The following is a 25,906-nucleotide window of genomic DNA, read 5'->3' on the forward strand; positions in this document are numbered from 1 at the left end:
TTTATTATAGCATTTTTTTTTTTGCTTTTTCGAGCTTTTCGATTATTTTGATGTCTTCACCCTCATTCTTCTTACCTTGCTGGCCATTTTGTGTCCTATGACCCCCCAATTTTGTGTGCAGGAAGGAGCGTTAATGTTCAAAGTGTCCTCATTGCATAGCATAACAGACAACACTCGGGTCAAAATGATCCTCTTCAAGGTTCATTTTGTTTAACAGCCTTCAAACCAGTCTCATCTTAAGAAAAACATACTGCTAAAAACATAGTTAAAAAAGGTTTTGTAAAAAAAAAAAACAGACATATTCCACAGTTGAACCCGTCACCTCCGGTCAGAAATGCTCTTTGATGGTCTCTATAAAGGAGGCAGTGGTGGTGTCACGTCAACTGTAAAGCTGTTATAGCTTTGACTACGTGCTGGCAGTTAAACGATCCAATAACTCATATACGGAGTCGCCTCGTCCACGCAGCCCGACTGTTTCATAAGTGACCACTAGATGTCAGCAGCGTTCCATAGTCGTATCTGTAAGGCTTAGAATTCTGTGAATAGAATAATCTTATACTCGGATAGATAGATAGATAGATAGATAGATAGATAGATAGATAGATAGATAGATAGATAGATAGATAGATAGATAGATAGATAGATAGATAGATAGATAGATAGATAGATAGATAGATAGATAGATAGATAGGTATTAAGCTGGTAGAGAATGGTACCGTTTCCCCTCATATGTAAGCTGCAGGGGTCAAGGGTTTGATCCACCTAGGGTCCCACCTTGAAACTCAGCCATGAAACTCAGCAACGATTTAATGTCTGATATAGGGGGGGGGATCAAAAAAAAGAGATTTGGCCTATGCAACGTTCACTCATGACTTCAAGACAGCTGTGTGAATCGTATTCACAGGTACCCTCACCCCTACTATGTTCAGACTGCTGAACCCAGCAGAGTGGTGGTCAGCCAGCACTTCTGCACAGAGGATGAGGGTTGCAGTGATCAGCAAATACACACAGGCCACCCTAATCCCACTGTTGCACAGCTCGGGTCAGCTTGCTTTTTTTTTTTTTACGTGGACAACTGGCCTCAAAGAAAATGCTGTTACCCGATTCCATTTTCAAACAGCATTCCTTTATTACAGGGCTACATCGCCAACTGTCAATCCCTCAGTCATTAAAAGTTTCACAATCAGTAATATCACTTTAAATCCAGAAACCAAATTTCTATCACACCAGTGTATTATTTGCTTAAAATTGAAAAGTATTGACGACTTTATTGTAGTTTTTTTTTTTTTTTGTCATTTACGCTTGGTCAACGAACATGCATTTAATAATCTAAACAAACTATAAATAGCTTTAGAACGTTTTACCCAAGTATTGGATTTCTTTAGCTGGCAGAACTCAGCGTTTTCCTGTGGGCCAATCTGAAAGCCGTGCGCTTGAAGCGTTGAATAAAACAACGCCTGACCGACCAACCCGCTGGAAGGCTGCGAGAGGCGTGGCGGACACCGCAGGGATTTGGCCGCCTTTTAAAGTTTACTGATTGTTGGGAAGTTGGCAGGTCGGAGGCCGTCGTGCTCGTTGACTTTGTTTTGCATCTGACGAGGTCTCACTCGCACCCGTGGCGCTTTGCTCACACCTGAAGTTGGGCTAACATGGCAAAAATGCTGCTAGCTTACGGCGTGGTTAAGTCTCTGTGGCCGGGGAGCGTTGCTGCCAGGGCAGTGGGACACCCGTCAACGTGGCCGAGGTTTCAAACTGTTAGACATTTAAGTGTGAAGGTAAGAAAAGACGTCAAAACGCAGCTGTCGTCTGCGCAACGGGGCGTTTTGTTTCGAATGCTTCCAAATGTACGAAGATGTCCAGTTGTAAATGACTTCCCCTCCTCACTCCCCCCGAAATAAGACAAGCAGGTGATGTTTCTTCCTTCGACTTTGATTTAATCCCAATAAATTGGCGGTGTAGAGACAAAAAAAAGGCGTGTTTTCCAATCGTGCAACGCGTTTTTCAGTTGCGTTTAGACCGAGTCTGGGCGCTGAAATAATCTGCGTCACTTGGAACAAAGTTTCTTGCATCGCAATCTCCGTGCATGATGTTTTCTCGAAGCAGATTTAATTGAAGCTAAAATGCCGCAGTGTGGGAAATCGGATCCCCAAACTTGTTATCAGGGTGGGTCACTTTTATGCCACTTTCTTGTGGTTTTTGTTCGTCATGCTTGCAACCGTCCGCGCCCTGACAAACAGGTTTAAAGGTGCATCACACCCATGCCGCTATCTGCACATCTCTCTTTTTGGGTGCGCGCACACGCACAGGTAGAAGAGAAGCGATAGTGTTGGCATTCGCCGTACAGCCAGCACCCGTCTGCCCTCCTCGGTTATTTCTACACTGCATTTCTTTCCAAGTATTGTCTTTGGTCTCCTCCAGCCTGTTTCATAGAAAGAGAATGTATTATTCTTGGGTGAGAGCTTGCTCATCACCTGCTCTCTCCCCCCCCAGGCTCAGACAGCCCACCTGATCCTGGAGGATGGCACCAGGATGAAAGGATTTTCTTTTGGCCATGACACCTCTGTAGCTGGAGAGCTGGTGTTCAACACTGGCCTGGTGGGGTAAGAGAGACATACTCGCACGAATCAAATCAGGTTTGGACGGGCGACAAAGCTACACGACTCGTTCATTTCATTTACACATGGCAAATAAACCGGCCTTATTTTAAACTCGACTACTGCGAGCTTAAATGTCTTTGGCCCAATGCCGTATCTGCTTCGTCATCACATTTTACTGCGACACGCGTTGTAGGTATCCTGAGGCCCTGACGGACCCCAGCTACAGAGGTCAGATCCTGACCCTGACCTACCCTATTGTTGGGAACTACGGGGTTCCCAACACCAAAGAGGTGGATGAGCTGGGACTGAGGAAATATGTGGAGTCAGAGCGGATCCAGGTAGGGAAAGGTCTTCTGACCAGGCTTTTAGCAACATTGGGATTATTGTTTTAGTTTTACATTATTGGAATGTTGTGTCCCTGTTAAACAAGCAAGTTTTTTGTGCAGTAAAAAGTCAAGATGAAGGTTTCATCAGGCCAAACGGCCATTTTACTGTATGACAGTGTGTTTTTCATGCACTGATTCTCAGAATTTGGATCCTGAGATGATCAACTTCATTGGTTTGATTTTCTGTGTTAAAAAGAAGTGGTCCTGTCCTCTGTTTCAAGTGTTTTTGATCTGCGTTTAACAGCTGTTCTGCTCCAAAAAAGGAAAGTATCTGCACTAAAGTGCAATTGTGTTGCCATTTGCCACGGCTATTAGATTTACCTTAATGTCCCATGTAACAAGACTTAATGACCAGTCATCAGGTTGGTCCTTGAATGCGTCACCAGCAGGTGTTGTTATTATTATTGTATTACCCCATTGCAGTAAGTTCTGGCACAGGTTTCAAAGAAGGTTTGAGTTGTTTGAAAGGACATGGCTGTCTTCACGTTTGTGCATGAAGAGTTCAGACGGATATGAGTTCAAACGCAGCAGTTTATCTTTGTCTGTGCTCCTTTTGTGTTTTCAGGTGTCTGGACTCCTGGTTCAAGACTACAGCCACGAGTACAGCCACTGGAACTCCGTCAAGTCTTTGGGAGAGTGGCTACAAGAGGAGAAGGTGGGGACTGGGTGAGAAGACGTCGAGTCTCATCAAGTTGCGGCTGTATTTACAGACGCTTTCCTTCTGTACAGGTTCCCGCACTATTTGGGATAGACACGCGAATGCTGACCAAAGTCATCAGGGACAAGGTAAAAACTGCTACGTATTCAATAACCAGTTCTAAATGTAAATTCTACCACTATCCTGCTGCAACGGAGAATTCCAGGGCTTTATAGGCTTGTGTACTATATATCACAAAAGAAAAGGTTTGATTAATACCAGCCAGTGTGTGCAAAATCATTTTATTAATCCCTCCCCGCTCATTTATTTCATTTGGGATTTCTCTCCAGGGTACAGTTTTGGGGAAGATTGAATTTGACGGGCAGCCTGTGGAGATAATTGACCCCAACCGGAAAAATCTGGTAGCTGAGGTCTCAACTAAGGTAACAACTGAGGATGTTGCATCATCACACAGGTGGCAAATGCATGCTCACATAAAAAGAATGCATTTTTAAAGGTATTCGTATTTTGTCATCAACCATGTGAGTTCATTTTGGGTCTATCAGCGATTACTTTGACATGACCTTCAAATCTTTATCATTCTTTTATTTTCATGGGAGCCTTTGGTCTTTACACTGAAGCATCTCTTTCAATAAGAAAGTGCATAGATTAGCCATTCATCATCCTCCCGACAGTTCATAATTAAGATGCACCTGCAGTGATGCTTTACAGGCTCGTGCACGTTTAAACTGTGGAGGTAATGACACCTGTTTTCATGCCGCTAGAGTTTGTTTGTCATGTAAATGGCGCTCCTTTTTTATTTTTTTTATTTTTTTTAAAAAATTGACTGGCCTGATGAAAGATGGCGCGGTCATGAGTACCAGCGTGGAAGCTGTGGGGGATTTATGGACAGTGAAGCTTCCGCGTGCTTCTGAAGTGCATGGTGTCACATCTCAGATGTCTGTCCTGTCCTTTCTGTCCACAAGTGTCAGTAAACACCCTTGTGCTGTTCTTCTAATAGGAAATAAAGATTTTTGGAAAAGGAAATCCGATAAAAGTGGTGGCTGTTGATTGTGGAATTAAACATAACATCATTCGCCTGCTGGCTAAGGTGAGCGTGGACGAGGACAGTAAAAAATGGCTTCAGATATTCTCCCGTTACGAACGAAGTTGTCTCTAATACAGCAGATTGCTTGTCATTTTTTTCCACCTCTCTTTTGTCGCTGATAAAATCGTGCAGAGTGTGTCTCTGTTTGCAGAGGGGAGCAGAGGTGCACTTGGTACCGTGGGATCAGGACTTGCTGAGTCTAGAATATGACGGCTTGTTCATCTCCAATGGGCCGGGTGATCCGGCTCTGGCCAACGCGCTCATCAGTAACGTCAGCAAGGTCCGACCTGGTCCTGTGTGACTATAAAAACCTGCACAACCTTTTCCTGAAAATACAAGCTCACATATTTGAGATGTGCATGTTTGCACAACAGCAAATGATAGTGTTTGTATATATTTTTCCTCCTGGACAGGTTCTAGAAAGCGATCGTCCAGAACCAGTATTTGGGATCTGCATGGGCAACCAAATCACTGCTCTGGCTGCTGGAGCAAAGTCATATAAGTTACCCATGGGCAACAGGTGAGACTCCTTTACAGCGTATTAATGTCTCCTGCTTGCCAGCTATCCTCACTGATGCTCATAATTAATGCTTTTCATGAACGAACGACAGAGGAAGGTCGTAGACGTGAGATTATGTTTGGAAGAACGCTGAATGATGATTAACACTCGGTCACGGCCAACACACTGTGCTTTTTGGCAGAATCGGAAAGATCGGGTTTACGGTGCTGCTCATAAAGTTTCTTCATTTACTGACTCGTTTCATCTCCTGCTGCAGTTTCCTCTTCCGTGATGTATTGCTCACCCATACGTGTTCCGTCTGCTATTAGCTGGAATGATCCTTTTTATGGTCCAATCTAAGGACTGCAATCCACTCTTTCACACACTGTGCACACCAGCCTTCCTCATCCTCATTTAAAGATCAGTGCATTAGTTCATTAGCAGTCAAAAAGAGTGTTTGATGAGACAATGGGGAGACGGGAGAGGGGAGGGCCTACCATTGTGCTGCTGCTTTAAAAGCAGTGTTTTTATAGGGAGCAGGAGAAGACATATTGGAAGGCTTTGATGCTATCAGTCTGGGCAAGGCAAACATTTCAGCATACAGCAAAACCAAAATTGAAATAATTTTGATTTAAGATGCAGGAGTTTAGTTTTTACTTTCTTAGATTAATGACAAAAAGATGTTTTGGTTGATTTGATATGAGTGCAGAGGGTCAGATCTGAGTCTGTCAGCAGGTTTCAGACTTGAGCTTTGGTTTTTAGGGACAGTGACTTCAGGTATTTGCTACATTTTCGTTTTTTTTCCCCCCAAAGACAGTAACCTCAGTTTTGGCCTAATTTAGTTACAGGAAACTTTGGTTCATCCAATTTTTAACTTGTTCTGATCAGTGACCCAGGGACTGTTGGAGGCAGGTGGTCTCGGTAAAAGTAAAAAAAAAATCAAAATAGCTCATAATATTGATTAACAGTGATTTGTGGGGGTTAACTAATGTTAAATACAGCTAACTTTTATGTACTAGGACATACTGGTGTGATTTCAGGATGACAAACTACATTTGAGAAACTATCAGATTTAATTGACCCCTTTCCATTCTGAACTCTTTGAGCCGTTTTCTATTGCCTATTATCACGGGGATTGAAAAGGCAGCCTGAGCTTGCCTGGTTTTCATGCAGACTGTGTGTCAGCGAAAAGCCCAGGAGAAGCCAAGATGCCCTTTTACTGTAGACCTAAAACACTTTAGATCATTTCAGACAGACTCCTCCAAACAGTTTTACTGAGATGGAGGACTTTGCTTCTGGGCTTTTGTTGCATTTCCAAATATTTGGGTTTGTTACTGTTGCTCAGTGAATTCTGTCTTCAGGGATTTTAAAAGTCCATTCCACACCAGGGTTTTGTTATAGACTGCCATTCTAATCTCAGATGTATCTGTCAACTGCGGGGTGACGCAGTGCATCACATTCCTCCGAAAAATCCTACCGAACAAACCATCAGACGGCGGTATCTTTCGATCATTTCAATTAGAAGTGCGATTGTTTTTCTCTGTTTTTCAGAGGCCAGAACCAGCCGGTGCTGAACATGATGACCGGCCAGGCATTCATCACAGCACAGAACCACGGTTTTGGCATTGACAGCCAGTCCCTTCCCCCAGGATGGAGCCCGCTTTTCGTCAATGCCAATGACGACACCAATGAGGTTGGTTTCGCCGTTTTATAAAGTCTTCTTTCAGAAAATGTGGCACTTTAGTGTGTTCTTGTGTTGGTGTGGAGAAGCAACACGAACATTTCGTCCATTTAGGGTTTCATGTGGATCAAATTTATCAAAATGACCAAAAGGACCAAAAGCACACCTGCTTGTTTCTGAATCACTTCAAAAATGTAAAGCAGAAAAATCACTTTTAGCTTCCTTTTATCAACTCTTTATGTTCTCTAGGGGATTATGCACAAGACAAAGCCTATATTCACTGCCCAGTTCCACCCGGAGGCTAAAGGCGGTCCCACTGACACAGAGGTAATTAAAGAGTTGGCTTCATGAACTACCTTCCTGCTGTACTAAAAGTATCTGTATAAGATGAAAATGAACTTTTTGTCCAAAGTGTCTGTGGTGAAAGTGGAAGTTTTGTTAATTTTGAAATCGTTTCCTCCATCGCTGACAATAATGGGGAAACTCAGCTGTGTGGGCTGATTCTGCTGCAGAACATGTCTGTCTCTTTCCAGGCCTAGATTAACCACAGCTGTAACTCTGTTGATTCTGCTTCAACAGTTCCTCTTTGACACGTTCATATCGCTCATCAAGAAAGGGAAAGATGCAAACATTGTGTCAGTCATGCCCCAGAAGTTCTCCATCCCTCCCAGAACCCAGGTACAGTAGTTTCACAGCTTGACTCCTGTTGTTGCAAACCATATGAACAGCAAATTCCCGTCCAGTTTTGTTACACATTTGCTGTTTTCTGTGGGCTTTCTGTCTAAATGCAGGTGTCAAAGGTGCTGGTACTGGGTTCTGGTGGACTGTCCATTGGGCAGGCTGGAGAATTTGACTATTCTGGGTCTCAGGCCATTAAGGCTATGAAGGTGAGTGTATTCGTCATTGTTTTCCAGGGCACTTTTTCGCCCTATTAAGTTGGAGGAAGTTGTTTGCCGATGGGCGTTCTTGCAGAAAATTGGGGCGATTATGCCGACCCACCATTATTCTGAGGAAAAAATACAATATCCTTCTCCAATAATGATGGAACTGGTGGTCAGCATGTGTGATCCACCAAGTAGAAAAGAAAAAATAGTCAAAAACAACCACACACATTAATGTGTATTGAGAAAACACCAACTTGTCCTCATCCGTTCAACATAGAAGCTCTGTTAGTTTCTATAAGTTTGTCATTTTTCAACATCACCTCAGCACGTAAATAAAAGTTGGTATTTTGCGTTGAGAATCTGAAAGCATGTGATATTTGCTGATCTTCAGTTATGAGCACGTTTTGAAATTGTCAAAGGTCCCCATATATTGTTGTGTGCCGCTGCAGGAGGAGAACTTGAAAACGGTGCTTATGAATCCCAACATCGCCTCGGTTCAGACCAACGAGGTCGGCACCAAACAGGCCGACTCTGTCTACTTCCTGCCCATCACACCCAAATTTGTAGCCGATGTCATCAAGGTTGAACGTCCGGATGGCATTCTGCTGTCCATGGGGGGACAGACGGCCCTCAACTGCGGTGAGATACTCAGATGGTTAATTTGCCTTCAAACTTTTAGTTACCAAACAAAATAGACCTTTAATGTGTCAGCGTGGGGGTTGGAAAGTACTTAAATGTCTCATTTGTATCATTTATGTTGCCTATATGCTGTAGTTAATGGATGGGTGTTTGTGTGTGGGCAGGAGTGGAGTTATTCCAACGTGGCGTCCTGGAGAAATACGGTGTGAAGGTCCTCGGAACGTCGGTGGAATCAATCATGGCCACTGAAGACAGACAGCTCTTTTCTGACAAACTGATGGAGATCAATGAGAAGATTGCACCCAGTTTCGCCGTGGAGTCGGTAAGGGATCCCCACCAAATAAAATCCTCAAATCAAATCACTCCTCTTCCTGTACTCTTTGAGAAATGTCAGTGAAGTTAAATAGTGTTACACCGCCGTGTAATAACATGCCGGTGTAACACATGTGCGTGCACTCTGCAGGTGTCCGATGCCTTGAAAGCAGCGGAGGAGATTGGCTACCCAGTGATGCTGCGCTCGGCCTATGCGCTCGGAGGTCTGGGCTCCGGTCTGTGTGCCAACAAAGAAAAGCTGGAGGAAACCGCCCACAAGGTCAGAGCAAAGGCTACGCTGTGCAGATTGTGCTTTTCTTTAAACATATTCTTTTTCCAACAAAGATCAAATCCCAAACCGTCCTCAGATATTTCTCAGCTGACAAATCCTTTTTAGTTTCAACCCCCACCCAACAACTTCCACCCTGATTTATCCAGAACAGTCATAAGCATTGAAGTAGTTCTAATTTCTTTTTCGGCTCCCAAGAAAAGGAAGAGTTTGCTGTTGCTAAGCAACATCCTTTTGTGCTCTTTCAGCATCCAGCGTTATGTCTGACGGCTCAATTGGTTGTAATCTGAGATCACAGGCTGCAAAATTAACTGTCTCTGTCTCCTGTTTTCAATTGGTGCATAGATGTTGGGCAGTGCTGCTGTTTTATCCCAAGTTTTTATTATTTGTTTCACGTTTTCTTGGTATTTATACTCAACAGGAGTGTTAAGCGTATTGTTATGCATGGCATATGTACATGTCCGCACTATAAATATTTAAAAAAGCTGCAGGCATGTTCTATTTAAACTGATACAAAATATTCAGCACCCAATAGCATACATAGATCAGCATTGTGTTATTGTAACAAATACAGTTGAGGTGAAGTGCAGATCCTCAATAGCACGATGCATGTTAAGTGCAATTGTGATATTTCCGGAGGGCTTGGTTGCTCTGAATGGAATAATGTGGTTAAACAATTATTATTCATTTAAGGCTCTGGCCATGACCAAGCAAATCCTGGTGGAAAAGTCTTTACTGGGCTGGAAGGAGGTGGAATATGAAGTTGTGAGGGACGTTGCAGATAACTGCGTTACCGTCTGCAACATGGAGAACTTTGACCCTCTGGGCATTCACACAGGTACAAATGTTGAGTTCCACTCCACGCACAGATGAATCCTCAATAAAAGCGATCTATTTCAGGGGATGTAATAATGATACAGTAATACATACAACAATAGACTCCTGTACTGCCACATTTCCATCACCAAAAATGGTTGTGAAATCTATTTGTAATCTTTTTTGTTCCTTCTGGTTTTCATTAGGTGACTCTATTGTGGTGGCTCCAAGCCAGACTTTATCCAACGAGGAGTATCACATGCTCAGGGAGACGGCCATCAAAGTGGTCCGGCACCTTGGCATCGTTGGCGAATGCAACATCCAGTATGCGTTACACCCGTCGTCCCTGGAATACTGCATCATCGAGGTTAATGCCCGACTCTCCAGGAGCTCTGCTCTGGCCTCCAAAGCTACAGGGTAAAGGAGTTTTTGTGGCGCTTCACAAAATTCCCTTTTTTATATGAAACAGGAAGTCATATGCTGGCAGAAAAATACCTTGGAAACTGTAAATGATTACAGGCAAATTCCAAATCAACAGTTTCAATCTTGTAGCTTCCTGATTTGATGATGAAAGACATAAAGGTTGTCCAAGGAATTTTATAAGTACCGGTAAATCAGATTTTACATTACATACTTCTTTAAAACTGAACAGGTTTTAAATGTATGTCAAAGGATTTATTTCACTGCAGGTTGGATTAAGCAGCTCTTTCCCTCTAACTCCTCATCTCACAGTTACCCTCTGGCTTTTGTTGCTGCTAAATTGGCACTGGGCATCCCCCTGCCAGAGATCAAGAATGCTGTATCTCAGAAGACCACGGCCTGCTTCGAACCCAGCTTAGATTACATCGTCACCAAGATCCCCCGCTGGGACCTCGACCGCTTCCAGGGCATCTCCCACGAAATCGGCAGTTCCATGAAAAGTGTTGGAGAGGTGGGCGTGAAAATGGAAGATGAACAAGCCCTCCGTCCAGGTTGCCAAACGCATATTATTCTGTCTTCAGGTGATGGCGGTGGGTCGGACGTTTGAGGAGAGCATGCAGAAGGCTTTGAGGATGTGTCATCCTTCGGTTGATGGCTTTGTTCCCCGGTTGCCTCTGAAAAAAGCCTGGGCAGACTCTCAGAACCTGCAACAGGAGCTGGCTGTACCGTCCAGCACACGGATCTTCTCCCTAGCTAAGGTAGCCCTTCACGCTTTGGTTAATTTCAGAACGGCTAAGAAACCTTGAGAAACTCCCAGTTTAAGTTCTATCTGACAACTCGTGTTTTTGAAATGCTAATTTACAGGAAATGTATGGAAACACATTGAACTGTGTTCAATGAGAAGTGAGAGCAGGTCTATGTAAAACACTTTTCCATGTGGGGGAGGATGAAACAAGAACTGCAGCGCCTGTTAGCCGGGCTGTTCTTCATCGAATCAAAGCTAAAACGGCCCTTCTGTAAGCACATCTAGAGGTCAAGGGTTGTCGCATGAAGGCTTTCAAGCGGCAAAATGTTTAGCATCTCAAAATGCTTTTATCTTCAGTTGTGAGTGGAGCAGAACAAAGCCAAAGCCTCCACATACGTGAGCCCAGTGCCTTGACACCTACGATGCTCGAGGAGCGAGTGCAGTGATGAATTAAGGCATAATGAGCCACATCTCCAGGCCATCAGACAGGGTCCATAATGTTTCAGTGGTTGTGGAAGCCAGCGTCATTCTCAGTATCTGCCACAGCTGGCTGATTAAATTCAGAGGTCCAGAGATGTTGTATTTCTGGGAGGCTCGGGAATGACTTGCAATTACTACATCCTTGATTATGAAGACAGTTTTCCCCTGAAGACAAAAGATACAGTAGGAAAAGTAGATAAATGTTCTCAGTGTTGTTGGTGTTTCAGCTTTATCCCTCAGGCAACAACGACATTAAAAATATAATTATTTGCAAATTTAGTTGATATTAATGACATTGAACCATGTAGTTGGACGTAGAAGCATTAAATAAAATCAAGCAGATTGATCCAATGAATCCACTCAAGTTGGGACCTTTTTGCAGTCACATTATTTTAAAATGTGATTTAAATGAGTAAGCCCCTGTTAGACCATGCTCTTTGTTTTGTCATTCAGAGATCAGCCTTCAGCATGTTTGGTTTTTAGCAAATATTCACAAACGATCTTTGTGTGGCTTCTGCTCCACTGTGTCCTGAAACTTTGATGGATAAAAGTGGCAATTACAGTCCTCCTGCACCTGTCTTTTTTAAATTATTGCCACCATGTTTTCATCAGCATTTGATTTGATAACCTGCTGGAAGTGAGTGAAACCTGTGATTTGTGCACTCCCGTTGATGAAAATTGTTGCTCCATTTAAATCTGTTCCATCTCTGCGATTAAGTCCCTTCACAGCGGCATGAGTGTCGATCGCATCTACGAGCTGACGGCCATAGACAAGTGGTTCCTCCACAAACTGCGTAGGATAACCGAGCTGGAGCACAACCTGGCAAACTACAACAGGTAAAGCTCTGTTTCAGTCCTGATCATGTTTGGCATTTCTGATGTGCTTATATTCATGTGGTTTCCAGACCACAAAGTAGCTCTTGAATAGGGTTGAAGTGCAAGATGAGGATTTTGTTGGAACTGGGGGGGGGGTGACTAAGGATCTGACACAATGGGGGCAAAGGTCAAAGGTAGACTGGAAAACAGCCCGAGTGGGGAGACTGTTGGTGTTTGAACAAGGCGGTCAGGCTGCTCAAAGAGGAGCAGATGTGAGGTGAAAAATGCTTGCACAGCACGAAGAGCATTCAAAATTAAAGGAATAAATCACAATCCAACACAGAGGAGGTGTTTTTCATAGCAGCAGCAGCAGCAGCAGCCACGATAAAAACAAGATCATGAATATTTCGGCTCAGTTTCAAAATCGCATTTTTCTTTAGTGAAATGAACACAACCCCCACCATTGTCACAAAAATACTAACATGATTTGTGCTGGTAAAACCAAGAAAAGGAGTATCTTCTGAAATATTTTCATAAACAATCTGGAAGTGTCAGCCGTATAATAATATTTAATCATTTTATGACAATAGAGAATTACCGTAAATCATTTCTATTTACATTCAATTATTCACCAAAAAGTCTAAAAGAAACAAGAGGCGTTACAAAGTAGAAAAAAATAAACCGAGCTAATTTCTTGCATTTCAAAGCATTTACTCTAACAAGTCTGTGACAAATGTTTCCCTTTCATGGGGACTGAATTGCGCCCCTAGATGGAGATTAACGGATTTATGATGCAATATTGCGCTAAATTAGGCTGCAGAGACACGAGATGCAGCAGGACTCCAGTTAAAGTTTTCCAGCAGGGAGCAACAGGAACGTTTGTGCTCAGTTCCTGAATGCACAAAAAGCTCCTGTGCTGTTCAAGGCTGCGTTAAAGGCTGGGGAAGTGCAGGGTATGAGAGAATGAAATCTAAATATATCCTTGCTATAATGAACTCTACAATGGAGCTTTTTGTACTTTCAGACTTTCATTCCTGAGAACAATAAATCATATCTTGTCCGTAAAAGTAGGTCCAACTGCGACTTTTAGAGCATCTGGTTTTAATAGATTTAGTTACAACCAGGTTCTTCTTCTGGAGCAGAGTGTGCTTCACTGCTCTCGTCGTTTGATCTTCGGCCTGTGATTGGCAGCTCAATCTTGACCCTTTGCTGCTGAGGTTGTCCTCATGTCTTTAATATGGAAAGAAACAAAAAAGGGAGGAGGGGATTAAAGGCCCACAGCTTTGGCATAATGTGAACACAGGTAAATTGTCTGTTTTCCTGCCTCATCTCCAGAGGCCCCCTCCTCACCCTCGGGATCTTACCTTTTGGGTCACTGTGAATATTCACACCTGAGCCACGGGTTACCTGCTGCTTCCTGCTTTGCTCCTCACCCTGCTGCTTAATCATGAATGACTGTAGTAGGCTCCGCTGCCTCTGGAGGGGGGGGGGGGTAGGAAACAGCCTGCTGCCAGACCAATGAAGTGTGGAGCCCAGTGCAGGTGGGCTTCAGGCTCTGCTGGTCTGCAGCTCATTGTTCCTCTGATGAGACACTCGGGCTTTTAGGATATGTCGGAGGCCATTCCATTCATAAAGATGACAAGACGCTCTTTCAAATAAGACAATATGACACGAGTCAATAAGACTATATGAGTCATACTAGAATATATTTTGCCAGCATTCAGCCATGACATTTAATGACAAATTTAACACGCACATTTCTCAGCTATCCTTCCTGTAACACTTGAAAGAAATGAAAACTTCACAAAGCCTCACAAAAAGATTAAAAAAGCAAGTTTTGTGCCAGAATGTCTTGGACGTACCACGTTCTTCACAGCTCTTCTGATTCATGCCAGACATATTTTTTGTTTGCCACTTGATACTGAAACTTCCTGTTACAGCTGCTCTGCTAGCCGCGCACACCAACGCCTCGCTGTGGTAATACCACCATTCATACGCAGCTACTTTGTATCACTTCCATTTGTTTTCCATTCAGCAGTTCACTGAACTCCCAGATCAACATTTCTTTCCTGGTTATGATTCCGAGTTAGTGCATGCTCTGCTCTGCTCTGCTTTCATTGTGATTTCTCAGCACAGGCACGCGCACTGATATTTCAGATGTTATTCTACAGGGCCATAAATATTTCAGCTATGGAGGAGAGAGAAGCAAGATGTGGTTTACCTGGAATCTGCAATCCTTTTGTTTTTTCCTCCATGCCACATGGAAATGACTCTTAATTAGCTTAATTAAACAGGGCATGGAAGAAATAATGCAGCAGGAAACACTGTGATTTGTCACCTTCAGAGAAACCAAATTTCAACATTTTTTTAACGCCAGGCTGCCATGTTTGACTAATAGCATGTGCAAAATGTTGCACCCTAACCCTATCCTTCAACATATATGAGATGTCCGACCAGCCGTTCTTGCTTAGCATTCCTTTAATTGTATATGATTATTTACTAACTCATGATCGTTAGAACATTAAGTTAAATCAATTCACGTCCTTCTGTCTTTCACTCTCATCATTTTCTCTAAACGGCATCTATGGTTGTGGAAAATGTGGATAACCAATAAGACCTGACTGCAGCTACACTGTGTAGGAGGCAATTCTTTAAATTTCAGTCAGAAAATCTATTTTTATTTACAAAATTGCCCGGTTGCCTCACTTCATAAGTGCCTCTGGATGCCCAACTTTATTTCTGGCAACGGTTTTCAATGTAACCTCTGAGCTCCCATAAAATTTGTATTGATTTTAAAATGGGTTTCAGATGGCTGCACTTGCCGGCCTGCTGCGCTCACTCCTGGGTCTGTTTTTGTTGATGCGGTATTGATCTCTGTAACGTGCTGCTCTCTGCCCGGCCACCAGTCACAACCCACTTGTTGGATTGAACCTTTTCTCAACGCAGATCCGAAAATAAACAGATTTACGACAGAGGTTGACATCAGAAAACAAAATCCGCTTCGTCGTCTTCCTCGGTAGCATTCTTTTCATCAGCCCCGCTCTGCATTTAAATGCTTGGTGTCAGAGAGGTGGTTTTGTTTAACCGTTGTCTGCAGTGATGATGCTAATGCCTCAATCACTGAAAAGAAGAGCAGAGGCTGAAAACAGACTCAAAGAAGACAATTAATGACACCCGACTTGTGAAATATCGATTGCCATAAATCAGCAAAAGGTACATTGATGGGAAAAAAGTGGCTTTAATAAATTTCTATAAATTTTATTAGTTTTATAAATCACAACAATACGGTGTTTGGAGAGGTTAGCGTGACACTTGTGGTCAGTAATTTCCTCTTCTTACTGCGGCTCCCTGCAGTATTTCTATACCAACGGAGCTGCTGCTGAAGGCCAAACAGGACGGCTTCTCTGACCGTCAGATTGGTCAGATTTTGGGCACCAGCGAGAGAGAAGCCAGAGGGCTGAGGCTGAATCATGGCATCAAGCCCTGGGTCAAACAGGTGAGACTGGTGATGGCTAAAAGAACATGCAGACCTCAGAATGACCCTTTTCTCCCATCTTAGATCGACACACTGGCAGCAGAGTATCCAGCGATGACCAACTATCTGTACTGCACCTATCACGGGCGGGTATGCTGCTCTGACATTTAGGGATCACTGATGAGCAGAAGAGAATGTTTTGACAATCTTTCTGATCCTTCAGGAGCACGATTTGGACTTTAATGACCGAGGCATCATGGTTCTGGGTTGTGGACCCTACCACATCGGTGCGTGGGCCTTCTTCTACTCTTCAGCGTCTTCCTTAGATCTGAAAACAATCCCCTTATAGTTTTTCTTTGCCGGCTACCTTAAACCCGTCTGTTGTCTTCCATCAGGCAGCAGCGTGGAGTTTGACTGGTGCGCTGTCTCCAGCATTCGAGCTCTGAGACAAATGGGCAAGAAGACGGTGGTGGTCAACCACAACCCCGAGACGGTCAGCACTGACTTCGATGAGTGCGATCGCCTTTACTTTGAGGAGCTGACGTTGGAACGTATCCTGGATATCAGCGAACAGGAGGTGAGCACATGGAAGAGTGTGTCAGCATGGATCAGGAGGAGAGAAGGACAGCGGTTGAGACTCGGGTTCGCACTCATTATTCAGGGGGTAAACTAGATTGAAATATTGCGTCATTTCTTTCAGAGTTTCCACTGAGCAAAGTATTGATCAGCGTGCAGTATGTGCAAGAAGAAATGATTATGGCCTCAGATGAAGTGAACAATATTTTTAATATGTGTATGTGTGCTTTAGCAGCATGGCTGGGACTGTTGTTAGAGGGGAAAGAAGCAAAGAAAAACAATAAAATGTGGTGATTATCATTTGCCCAGTATTTGTTTGGTTATATGCTTTACATATGTGACCATTGGGCAGGTCATGACAGTTGATTTACAAAACTGTTGGTTTTCTCTTTTGTCATGTGTTTCTTTCTGCCTGTGTGTGATTTCGCACTAATGACCATTGATTCCCCCCCCAGCTATTGTAATCCAGTAAAGCAGGAACAGGATCAGCGTGTGATGAAGTGTTTGTTAGGGTGATGTCATTACCATCAATCGCTCCCTCACAGCAGCAGCCTCCTCCTGCATCTTCCATGTGTGTGTGTGTTCTTGTATTTGCTACATATTGAGCACTAAATACTGCAGTCTGCTAGAAAGGTGCGTATATTTTTGGGAAGTGAGGACATTTTCCTCACAACTTCAAAGGACTGTTATGGTCAGGAGGGTTAGTTGTGATGCTGAGGTTAAGGGGCAGTTGAATATATTATGTGTATAGAAGTCCTCACAAAAATAGAAGTACAAAGAAGTGTGTGTGCATGTGTGTTAGAGAGATATGAACAAGGCATTAGAGATCAGTGATAAACCCTGGACATGGACAGAAGGGCAGGTCCATAAGTAATGAAGAGATACAAACTGGTGTTGCCATAGAAACAGCATCTCTTTTTGGATGAGGAAGAAATGGTGGTATTCTCACAGACTGAGGCAGTCAAACACACATGCCCTTTTACTTTCTATCTTTGTGAGGACCTTTATATACATGATGTATTCCCCAGTCCTTTACCCTAACCCTAACCATGAAAGCGAAACCGTGACCCTAACCTACACCCCATTTTGATCTCAACCTTAAAACCAATTCTTGATGCTTTGCTAGTAGAATAAGTAGTTTTGTACTCAGAATGTAACAAGAACACATACAGTTAGTTAATGGATTGTCCTGTTTTGAGGTTTAAGACATTGATATATCATCCCTCTTCCTGTCCCTTCTCTTCCCACCTCTTGTTCTCATATCCTACCTGCCACTGACTCCTCGTTAGGCTTGCTCTGGAAGCATCGTATCAGTCGGAGGCCAGATCCCCAACAACCTAGCCGTCCCCCTGCACATGAACGGGGTGAAGATTCTGGGGACGAGCCCCCTGCAGATTGACCGGGCTGAGGAGCGATCCGTTTTCTCCAGCATTCTTGACGACCTTGGAGTGGCTCAGGCCCCCTGGAGGGCCCTCAGCTCCCTGGTGAGAAAGATATCAGCAACAAGTATACATGTATAGTATGTAAAGAGTTCATCACTGAGAAACTTCCACCCCCTAACCTGCAAGACAAACATCAATACCGAAGCACTGGCCTCAGTTAATAACGGTGTATCAGTACGCACAGGTGTGTGTTTTCGGTACAGAAACATTATTTCTCTGTCTTACTCATATTTTCAGCTCCCATGAAAGAGCGATTAGCCAACACAAACACAGATAACGTTCTGTGTCCCACCAGAGTCCAACCGCATGTTCTGTCTCCCCGTTGACTGGAGAAATGGTTCTTTTTATTGGGCTCGGATAATTCAGGATTCGCTGCGGGAAAATGCCTCGTTTGCATCCGCGGGGACGGCTTTGTGTTTGTTATTGGCGCTCCACCTGGTGAGGAAATGGCGGTTAATGATGGAGAGAACAGGCCCGGGCGTACCGAGAGAAGGAACAGAGAAAGGGTTGTGATCAGAATTAGGACTTACAGCTGCGTCCTTCCACTTCTCCCCTTCTTTGTAGTGAGTTGGAGAGAAGATTTCTGGCTGTTTGTTGGAATCTTTCAAACTCGCTTTAGGATGGGCGAGGCTGAAAGCTGCGGTGGTTCAAAGCAAATTTCAGTCTGTTTGTTTAAATATTGATGGATTTCTTTAACACTGAAGAAAAGGCTTCATTTTCTGCAGCATTTGTGTTGGTTAAACTGTTTTTTCTTCCCCCCCTCTAAGGTAAACGGGAAACAGGAATTGTTTTTGAGTTTAGGTGTGCGGCATTTGAAGTGAGCAGAATATTTGTTGCTCCGTGAGTCATGTGGTGCAGACTCATTTGACTGCTGCTGGGCATTCTATCCTCGACTCTTTGCTACAGCAGACACAACACATTTTAATAGCTTGGCCCATAACCTTTGAGCTCTCAATACCAAACTACAACTTTCAAAAATTGTGAAATTGATGAAAGAGGATATGAGAAAAAGGAAAACCCCACTAAGAAATCATTGCATATGGGGATGTTGGGACTGTGTAGCTGTGGTGATCCAGTGGGAGAAACTGCAGTATCAGTCTTGCTATTGAAGCACCGAGTTGCTACTTAAATATTTTATGTCATCAGAGAAAGGGAAAAGAATGACTTCATTGGGTTATTTTGAGTTTCAAGCCTCCTCTTGTGCTCTTCTCCATCTCCACAGGAAGATGCCTTTGCTTTCGCCAAGCAGGTGGGCTACCCCTGTCTGCTGCGTCCCTCCTACGTTCTCAGGTGAGCTTAAACGCACCATGGGGACAGCAATTTGCTCTTAAAAGAGCAAATCTTAATTCTGTAACTGGTTCACACTGAAAAGGCTGCATTTCTAAAGTGATTCTTTTTTTTTTGGCATTGAAGTGGATTAAAAGTCCACGCAGAGCAGAGCACAGCGCTGCCTGTCTCTAATGCTTCATACGCTCTCTTCATCTAATATTATAGCTTATCCACATGGCTACACCTCTCTCTCTGATCCCGTTAAAGCTGCTGCACAGCCAGCTGCCTCGCCACTTAATAACAGGCACCGCGTGATCGGGGTAACAACCTATTGCTAATCAAGCACAGCAGCATTTTATTACAATACACACACATCGTTGGTATCAGTTTGTCGACCTACAGGCACATGCGGTTGATCCAGGCGCGTTGGGGACACGTCTCGGCTGTGCGTTTCCTTGATAAGGTTAATTAATTCAATTACATCACACCTCCGTTGATACTATTTAATGAGGAAGATCCCCCCCCCGTCTTAAGCGCTGGCGTTAAGTGAATTCTTTCTGATCTCTTACATCCCCAAAAGCGCTCTCACTCCCTCTTTTCATACTCGTGCACGGTCCTCCAGCCTTCTTGTCTTACCAAAATCTTATTTCATGTTGGGGGGGAAAAAACACATTTTTATCTCAGCCGTTGCTTTTTAATCTACGTCTCTTTAAAACATTCAAAAATGGCCACTTTATTCTTGTAAAAGCGAGATTGTTTTGGTTTCAATCTGCTCCCAACCCTCAGCCAGGGTGTAATCTTTTCTGCTGTAACGTTGAAGCTCCAGAGAACAGTAGAAAGCAGCTGGTGCACAATAAAACCATACTGTACTGTGGGCCCGAATGCGTGGTGGAATTCAAATAAATTCATTGGGGGTTTTGTGTGTGTGTGTTTCTGTGTGAGAAACACACAGATAAGGTATTAAAACCTGAACTGAGCCTGTGGCAGTTCTGAATCTCTGCTTTTTATAAACGAGGACGGTCCAGCTCGGAGTCTAAAATCAAAACAGCTGCAACTAAACCCGCCTAAATCTGTTGTTTTCTAAATGATTAAATTCTGAACTCGTTTTCAAGAGCCCGCAGTGCTTTTTGACCCAAATACTGTAGCCGCTTCTCCCTGTTTCTCTTATTCCGACCGTTTCCAGACCTTGTTCCCAGTGGTGGTACTGATGCAACGCAGAAATAATGAGTGTTTTGAAGCTTATGTGTGGTTTTATATTTTTTTGTTGCATCTTTTCCTCTCTTGTGGCATTTTACTTCTCCTCTCTGTACCATCATTTCTCTCTCTCTCTCTCATCAGTGGTTCTGCAATGAATGTTGCGCATGGTGAGGAGGAGATGAAACGCTTCTTGGAGGAGGCCTCTCAGGTGTCCCAGGTGAGATTGGTGTTAACTCTGTGCAGGTCTGTGCATGTGCGTAAGAGACCACCATATAATGTGCAGTGTTTTTTTTCACATGTTTGTCCTCTGGTTAGCTTATCCATCTGTTTGCACTAAGCTAAAGCCTTCAGCATCTAGTTCTCTTGGCTGTCTCCTCCTGCTCAGCCACTCAGGTGGCAGCGGGCCCTCTGAGCCATTTGGTGGCTCCTACCTGGGGTTAAAACACCAAAACAAGGTTGCTAATGGAATATCAATGAGCTCTTGTACCACAATGTAATGGTTTCTTTTTTAGGCTTCATCTGCATCCACCAGAGTTTTAGTTTCATTTCTGAGAACTCTTCAACCACACCAGCCAACAGAAGGATGTAAACACAACTCTGGTCTGGGGTTCGAAATTATTACTGATTCACTTGCGGTGAAATGATGAGATAATATGCACACAATAGTTGTTTTTGTATGTTTTCACTTGATTAATGCTGCAGAATGTAAAGTTATGTGCACATAAACACACCACCAAACAGCAGTTTCAAGAATCCTAATCTTCATTTTGCTCACGTCATGTTTAATTGAATCTGCTTGTAATTGCTGCCCAGGTCAGCTGAATCACGGTGCCATTTACTCTCTCATGCATTCACCTGCTGCCTATTTCTGGATCTCTGTCCAGATTTCCGGGGTCCTTCTTTATTCGGTTCTCCTCAAATTTATCAGAATTTGTGTAATAAACTCCAAATTCCAAATAGTTAAAATTAAGATATTGCAAAAATTGAACAGATGTTTTTGGACAGCGTTGACATTTCTGATCTGCTGAGAGAATAAACTGCTGCTGTGTGTCCTCCAGGAGCACCCGGTGGTCATCACCAAGTTCATCCGAGATGCCAGGGAGGTGGAGGTGGACGCGGTGGCAAAGGATGGCAGGGTGAGCTGAACCCCAGGAGTTTAGTTTTAGAGTAAAATATGACATTATAGGAAAGCATTAATGCTGCACTTTTATTTTCTGTATTATTGTTATTCATCTCTGTAGCCTGGAATTTATCCAGTCTTCAGATATTTTTCACCCCGGACAGACATTTAGCACTGTGGATGAATAAAGTGGAGGTAATCTCATTCATTTTCCGTGGAGAGACATTGCAGCTTTGACAGATCTGATCGGGAGAATGGAATACATTAAGGTGCAGGAAAGCTGTGATACTAAATTAATTTTTCATTTTAGATTAGATCGGTATAAAACTCGTCTTTAGGTTTTTTTTTTTAAAGACAAATGTGGCACAGGCCCTGTAATGTTATGTTGGGGATACACACAAGAATGTTGAAGTAAAAACAAAGAAGACAAAATTGAGCAAAGAATGCAAAAAGAGCATTTCCGTCACTGTCAATGCATAAACTAATGTGATGGGGACATAAATCAGATTAAACCTGGAGATATTAACTGTCGCACAGCTAATGGAAAAAAAAGTTTAGAGATGGAATTTCTCTAAAAAGAAGAACCCATCCACAACAAACATTTGGTTCCTCCATTAAAAGTTGATGAATACTACAGATTCCACCAGTAGTTTATCAAATGTCTCAACTTATATATATTTGCGATTTGTGGGTGTTATATATTCAGGCTTTTCTAAAGTCACTTCATACCAAGCTGCTTTAACTTTCCAGAAGTGCTGTAACTTTATGTGTTATCATTTTAAGCGTCAGTAGGCGACGGATCCTCCTTGGTACTTATCCTGGACGTGCGCTCTGTTGTTCTTTTGTTCAGGCAGTGGGAGTCATTTCAAGGGTGTCAGCGTGAACGTGGGCTCTTTGCTTGTATGGTACATTTTCCATCTCTACTTCCCCTCAATGCAGCCCCTCCATTATCTTCAGTATCACATTAACAAGCTGTCCATTCATTGAATACGAAACAGGCCTCATTATTCCTGGCCCGTGTGTGTGTGCGTGTGTAAAAGTCAGATAATACGTATTAATTACAGGCTCTATCTGAAGAGTGCTAATGAATGTTGTGGTTTGCAGCAGTTTAAATGAGCTAATGACACGGCAGCTCATTTACAGACACACATGCTCACACACACACATGCTCACACACACACATGCTCACACACACACAAAATCACACAGCTGCTTGCTGATTAAGATTTTCTTTCCTTAGGGTGAAATGTTGAGTTGCCGGAAAGTTTTATTCTCCATATCGACATACTTTGTTTCCATGCTGATCCATGAACAAATATAGCCCATTTATTCCGTTTTTGTTCCAGTAAATTTTGGCTGGTTTCCTCCGAATGCAGCACTCCCTCATGTTTGTTGACTTTCTAAACACAAAATTGTGTGTGGAGGCCATCTGCCTCCAAGTCTGGATGATTCTGATCCGAGACGAGACCGTGACTGAGGCTGAAGGAGCCGCACAGCCCAGAGAAGGGATTTCTGACGCTTATCTGCGCTCCGATCTACATGCATAATTAGCCTGTGTCTGCCTAGGTTCTGGTCCATGCTATAACCGAGCATGTGGAAGATGCCGGAGTCCATTCTGGGGATGCCACTCTTATTCTTCCAACTCAGACTATCAGCCAGGGGGCGCTAGAAAAGGTAAGTTCAGAAGCCTTCGGCATTTTTTGGTGACCTACAGTGAAATGTGTCCTTTTATGTTGCATTTCTTTTTTTCTTCCCTTCATTAAGGTTAAGATTGCCGTTCGGAAAATTGCACAGGCGTTTGAAATTTCGGGACCCTTTAACACTCAGTTTCTGGTTAAAGGCAATGATGTCATGGTAGGTAATATTTCCTGAGGGTATGGCTAAATGAGAGCTGGTAATTTTTCACACTCGGTTGCATCAAACGTAGTTCACTTCCAAATTGAAATCACCTTCAGATTCTAAATTATGGGCGGATATGGTGCATCTACCCTCACTGATTAAATCTATATTTTAGTGAGTTTTGTCATTCTTTTAACGGCAGGTGATTGAATGTAACTTGAGGGCATCTCGTTCCTTCCCGTTTGTGTCCAAAACCATCGGCGTGGACTTCATCAGCGTGGCAACCAAAGCCATGGTGGGAGAACCTTTGGATGAAGCCAGTCTGCCCTCCCTGGAGAGGCCCATCATTCCCACCGACTTTGTTGGCATCAAGGTGGGAAATGTAGATTTAGATTTGTGTTTGTGTCTCCTAATTCCCTCTTTCACCCAATGATAGAGGCCTTGAAGGCCAGCGAGAGAAAACATAATTAAATATGACTGGTGAAATTGAAACATACATAACATACATTTGAAGAATTAAGCTAAAGCGTATAACCTTAGAAGGAGTAGCATAAGGAAACTTAATATCACAAAAGGATTTTTTTTTTCTAATTTTTGGACCCTTGTAAAATAATTCACCAAAGACCTTTTAGTCTCTTCTTTTGTTCGGACACAATAAACTGCCCTCGTAAGTGTTTTGTTTTTCCAGCTACACACATAAGCACACGTGGATAATTGTCATCAACTATCAGGGTACACTGTGTGAAAGGCCCAGGACCATTCTGAAACATATCTGCTAATCACTAATAATTATCTCTCCATTTTGTACTCACTTTGTCTCATTTTGAAGTTGCCACGGCCTTGTTGCAGAGGCTTATGTTCATTACTACAGTGAACAAATAACCCCCCCAAAACTGACGTGGATGTGTAAAGGAGATCCACTGGTTGACTGTTGGTCAGGTGCTCTCTCTGTTCCCATGGTTGAAACTGTTGCGGCGTCAGTGAGGATGAGCGCTCCACAGCATTTTGAACTGCAGCCTAATGAGCACCGCTATCTTCCCCCTCATCCGTTCCCTCCGATATTTATCCAGCTCATGCCCTGTTTGGTCACATGTGAAGCCGCTCTGAATTACCCATTAACTGATACTCATCCTTGGCGAAATATGGCGTAATTCACAGCTGCTCGTTAAGTGCTGCGCTTTAGGGGCCAGATGAGCAGGACTTCAGCCCTCCTGCCCTCTGTGTGAGCCCTAATGTGTGTCTTTGACCGGCGGCCAGTCTAAAGTGCTCTCAGAATGCCCCTTCGGATGTTTTATGGGAACCTTATTGAGTCCAAATACGTCTCAGGTCAACATAAGTGCTGCGTTGTCTCTTTGCTCGCAGCTAAATGCTGCTCTGAGGGTGTTTCAACTCACCGTTGGAATGGGAGATTAAATAATGGCTTCATAATGGCTCTTGTCAGGCTTTTTTGATCTACTGAAGTCTTTTCACCCAGCCCATTTATGTCACGTATGCTTTGCTTCAGACTGCACGGACGTGGAAGAAGTCTCGCCACACTTCCTCGCTTGTCCTGAAAATCACCTCTTAACGCACATCCATCTGTCTGAAAATTGTTTAACGACAATGACACTGTCCAAAATGAGTTACTCTGCAGGTTTTTTCAGCCTTTTCGGGCTTGATTACTCAACGTAGGAGAAGTGAGGATCATCTTCTTCATTCACATCCAAATCAGGCCACGCTTTATATGTGGATGTGTATATTTGAAGGTTTTTTACCGTCTTCTAAATATGAGTTAAGAATCACTTAATTCCCAAAAGGCAATTAAATTGTGAAGTCCTCAAAGTCTCTGAATTTCTCTGTCCGATTGAACAGATATGGTTGAACAATTATTTCTTCTCTAAAGGTCCCCTCGTGTATGATATCTTAATAGGTACTCCACGTTCTTCCAGTGCAGCTTCTGCTGGATCACATAACAAACCCGGCAATTATGGCTCCGCTCCTCTACCTCCGTGCTATGGGGGGGCTGCTTTGTGAAACGGGCTGCGAGGTTTACTCGACTGAATGTGAGACCGTTTGTGTGTCAGCAGCTGTTCCAAAGCTGTTTTTTCCCCAAGTAATTTCTCCTTCTAATTACAACGGAGCTGTTGTAACAATGGTTGTAGTTCGGAACCAATCACGCAGGTATAATCCCCCCTCCTCAGCACCCCCAATGAAAGTTTTCAATTTCCTATTCTTCCTGGCGGTGAGGAATATTAATCGGAGCTCTGAATACTCGAGGCGCTGAACTTAAAAGACTTCTAGAGTTTACGTGGAGTTGGTGCCACAGACGTCGTACTGCCTGAGTAAACAGGGCTCTGCAGGAAATCCTTCCAGAACACAGACATTTGTTCATAAATGCATGGTTAATTTGTCACACGCTCCAACCATTACCCCGTCATTGTGCCGATCATATTCACCAGCAGTCCTCATCCCTACCACCGTTCCCGGGCCACAAGTTGCTCTGTCTGCCTTCTTCCCAGCCTTTCTCTAATACTCTGCTCTCTGTCACTCTCTACTTAACAGAAACAGTGGTTTCCTCCACTAACAAGTCCCCTTTGTGTCATTTTTGTTCCTTCAAATGCTGGAAAGCAATACGGTTTGTCTTTATGATTCCAAAAACATAAAGTCCGGGGATCAGGTTTAAGTCTCTAAGTCTGGTTG

The 25,906-nt window shown here is 43.4% G+C and overlaps 1 protein-coding gene across 2 annotated transcripts in view; it reads left to right on the forward strand.

Moving 5' to 3' along the window:
* The first annotated feature begins 1,479 nt into the window (after positions 1-1,479).
* cps1 (carbamoyl-phosphate synthase 1, mitochondrial) overlaps positions 1,480-25,906 on the forward strand; it is a 29,675-nt gene continuing 5,248 nt past the window's right edge. Inside the window, exons 1-32 of one of the 2 annotated variants that reach the window (XM_057040382.1) lie at positions 1,484-1,775; positions 2,491-2,600; positions 2,791-2,935; positions 3,549-3,638; positions 3,713-3,769; positions 3,971-4,063; positions 4,642-4,731; positions 4,880-5,008; positions 5,142-5,248; positions 6,779-6,920; positions 7,158-7,235; positions 7,488-7,586; positions 7,700-7,795; positions 8,242-8,431; positions 8,596-8,753; positions 8,895-9,023; positions 9,726-9,870; positions 10,055-10,265; positions 10,581-10,779; positions 10,850-11,026; positions 12,212-12,330; positions 15,664-15,805; positions 15,869-15,934; positions 16,008-16,071; positions 16,180-16,361; positions 17,650-17,844; positions 19,025-19,092; positions 20,410-20,485; positions 21,327-21,404; positions 22,955-23,062; positions 23,153-23,242; positions 23,430-23,600. In XM_057040382.1, the coding sequence (XP_056896362.1) occupies positions 1,650-1,775; positions 2,491-2,600; positions 2,791-2,935; positions 3,549-3,638; positions 3,713-3,769; positions 3,971-4,063; positions 4,642-4,731; positions 4,880-5,008; positions 5,142-5,248; positions 6,779-6,920; positions 7,158-7,235; positions 7,488-7,586; positions 7,700-7,795; positions 8,242-8,431; positions 8,596-8,753; positions 8,895-9,023; positions 9,726-9,870; positions 10,055-10,265; positions 10,581-10,779; positions 10,850-11,026; positions 12,212-12,330; positions 15,664-15,805; positions 15,869-15,934; positions 16,008-16,071; positions 16,180-16,361; positions 17,650-17,844; positions 19,025-19,092; positions 20,410-20,485; positions 21,327-21,404; positions 22,955-23,062; positions 23,153-23,242; positions 23,430-23,600 (3,930 nt within the window). In that variant the 5' untranslated portion in view covers positions 1,484-1,649. Of the gene's footprint in view, positions 1,776-2,490; positions 2,601-2,790; positions 2,936-3,548; positions 3,639-3,712; positions 3,770-3,970; positions 4,064-4,641; positions 4,732-4,879; positions 5,009-5,141; positions 5,249-6,778; positions 6,921-7,157; positions 7,236-7,487; positions 7,587-7,699; positions 7,796-8,241; positions 8,432-8,595; positions 8,754-8,894; positions 9,024-9,725; positions 9,871-10,054; positions 10,266-10,580; positions 10,780-10,849; positions 11,027-12,211; positions 12,331-15,663; positions 15,806-15,868; positions 15,935-16,007; positions 16,072-16,179; positions 16,362-17,649; positions 17,845-19,024; positions 19,093-20,409; positions 20,486-20,780; positions 21,301-21,326; positions 21,405-22,954; positions 23,063-23,152; positions 23,243-23,429; positions 23,601-25,906 lie in introns of those variants that run through there. The other variant, XM_057040388.1, reaches the window with a different exon arrangement.

The sequence above is a fragment of the Takifugu flavidus genome, chromosome 1 (assembly GCF_003711565.1).
Source record: "Takifugu flavidus isolate HTHZ2018 chromosome 1, ASM371156v2, whole genome shotgun sequence".
NCBI classification, from domain to species: Eukaryota; Metazoa; Chordata; class Actinopteri; order Tetraodontiformes; family Tetraodontidae; genus Takifugu; species Takifugu flavidus.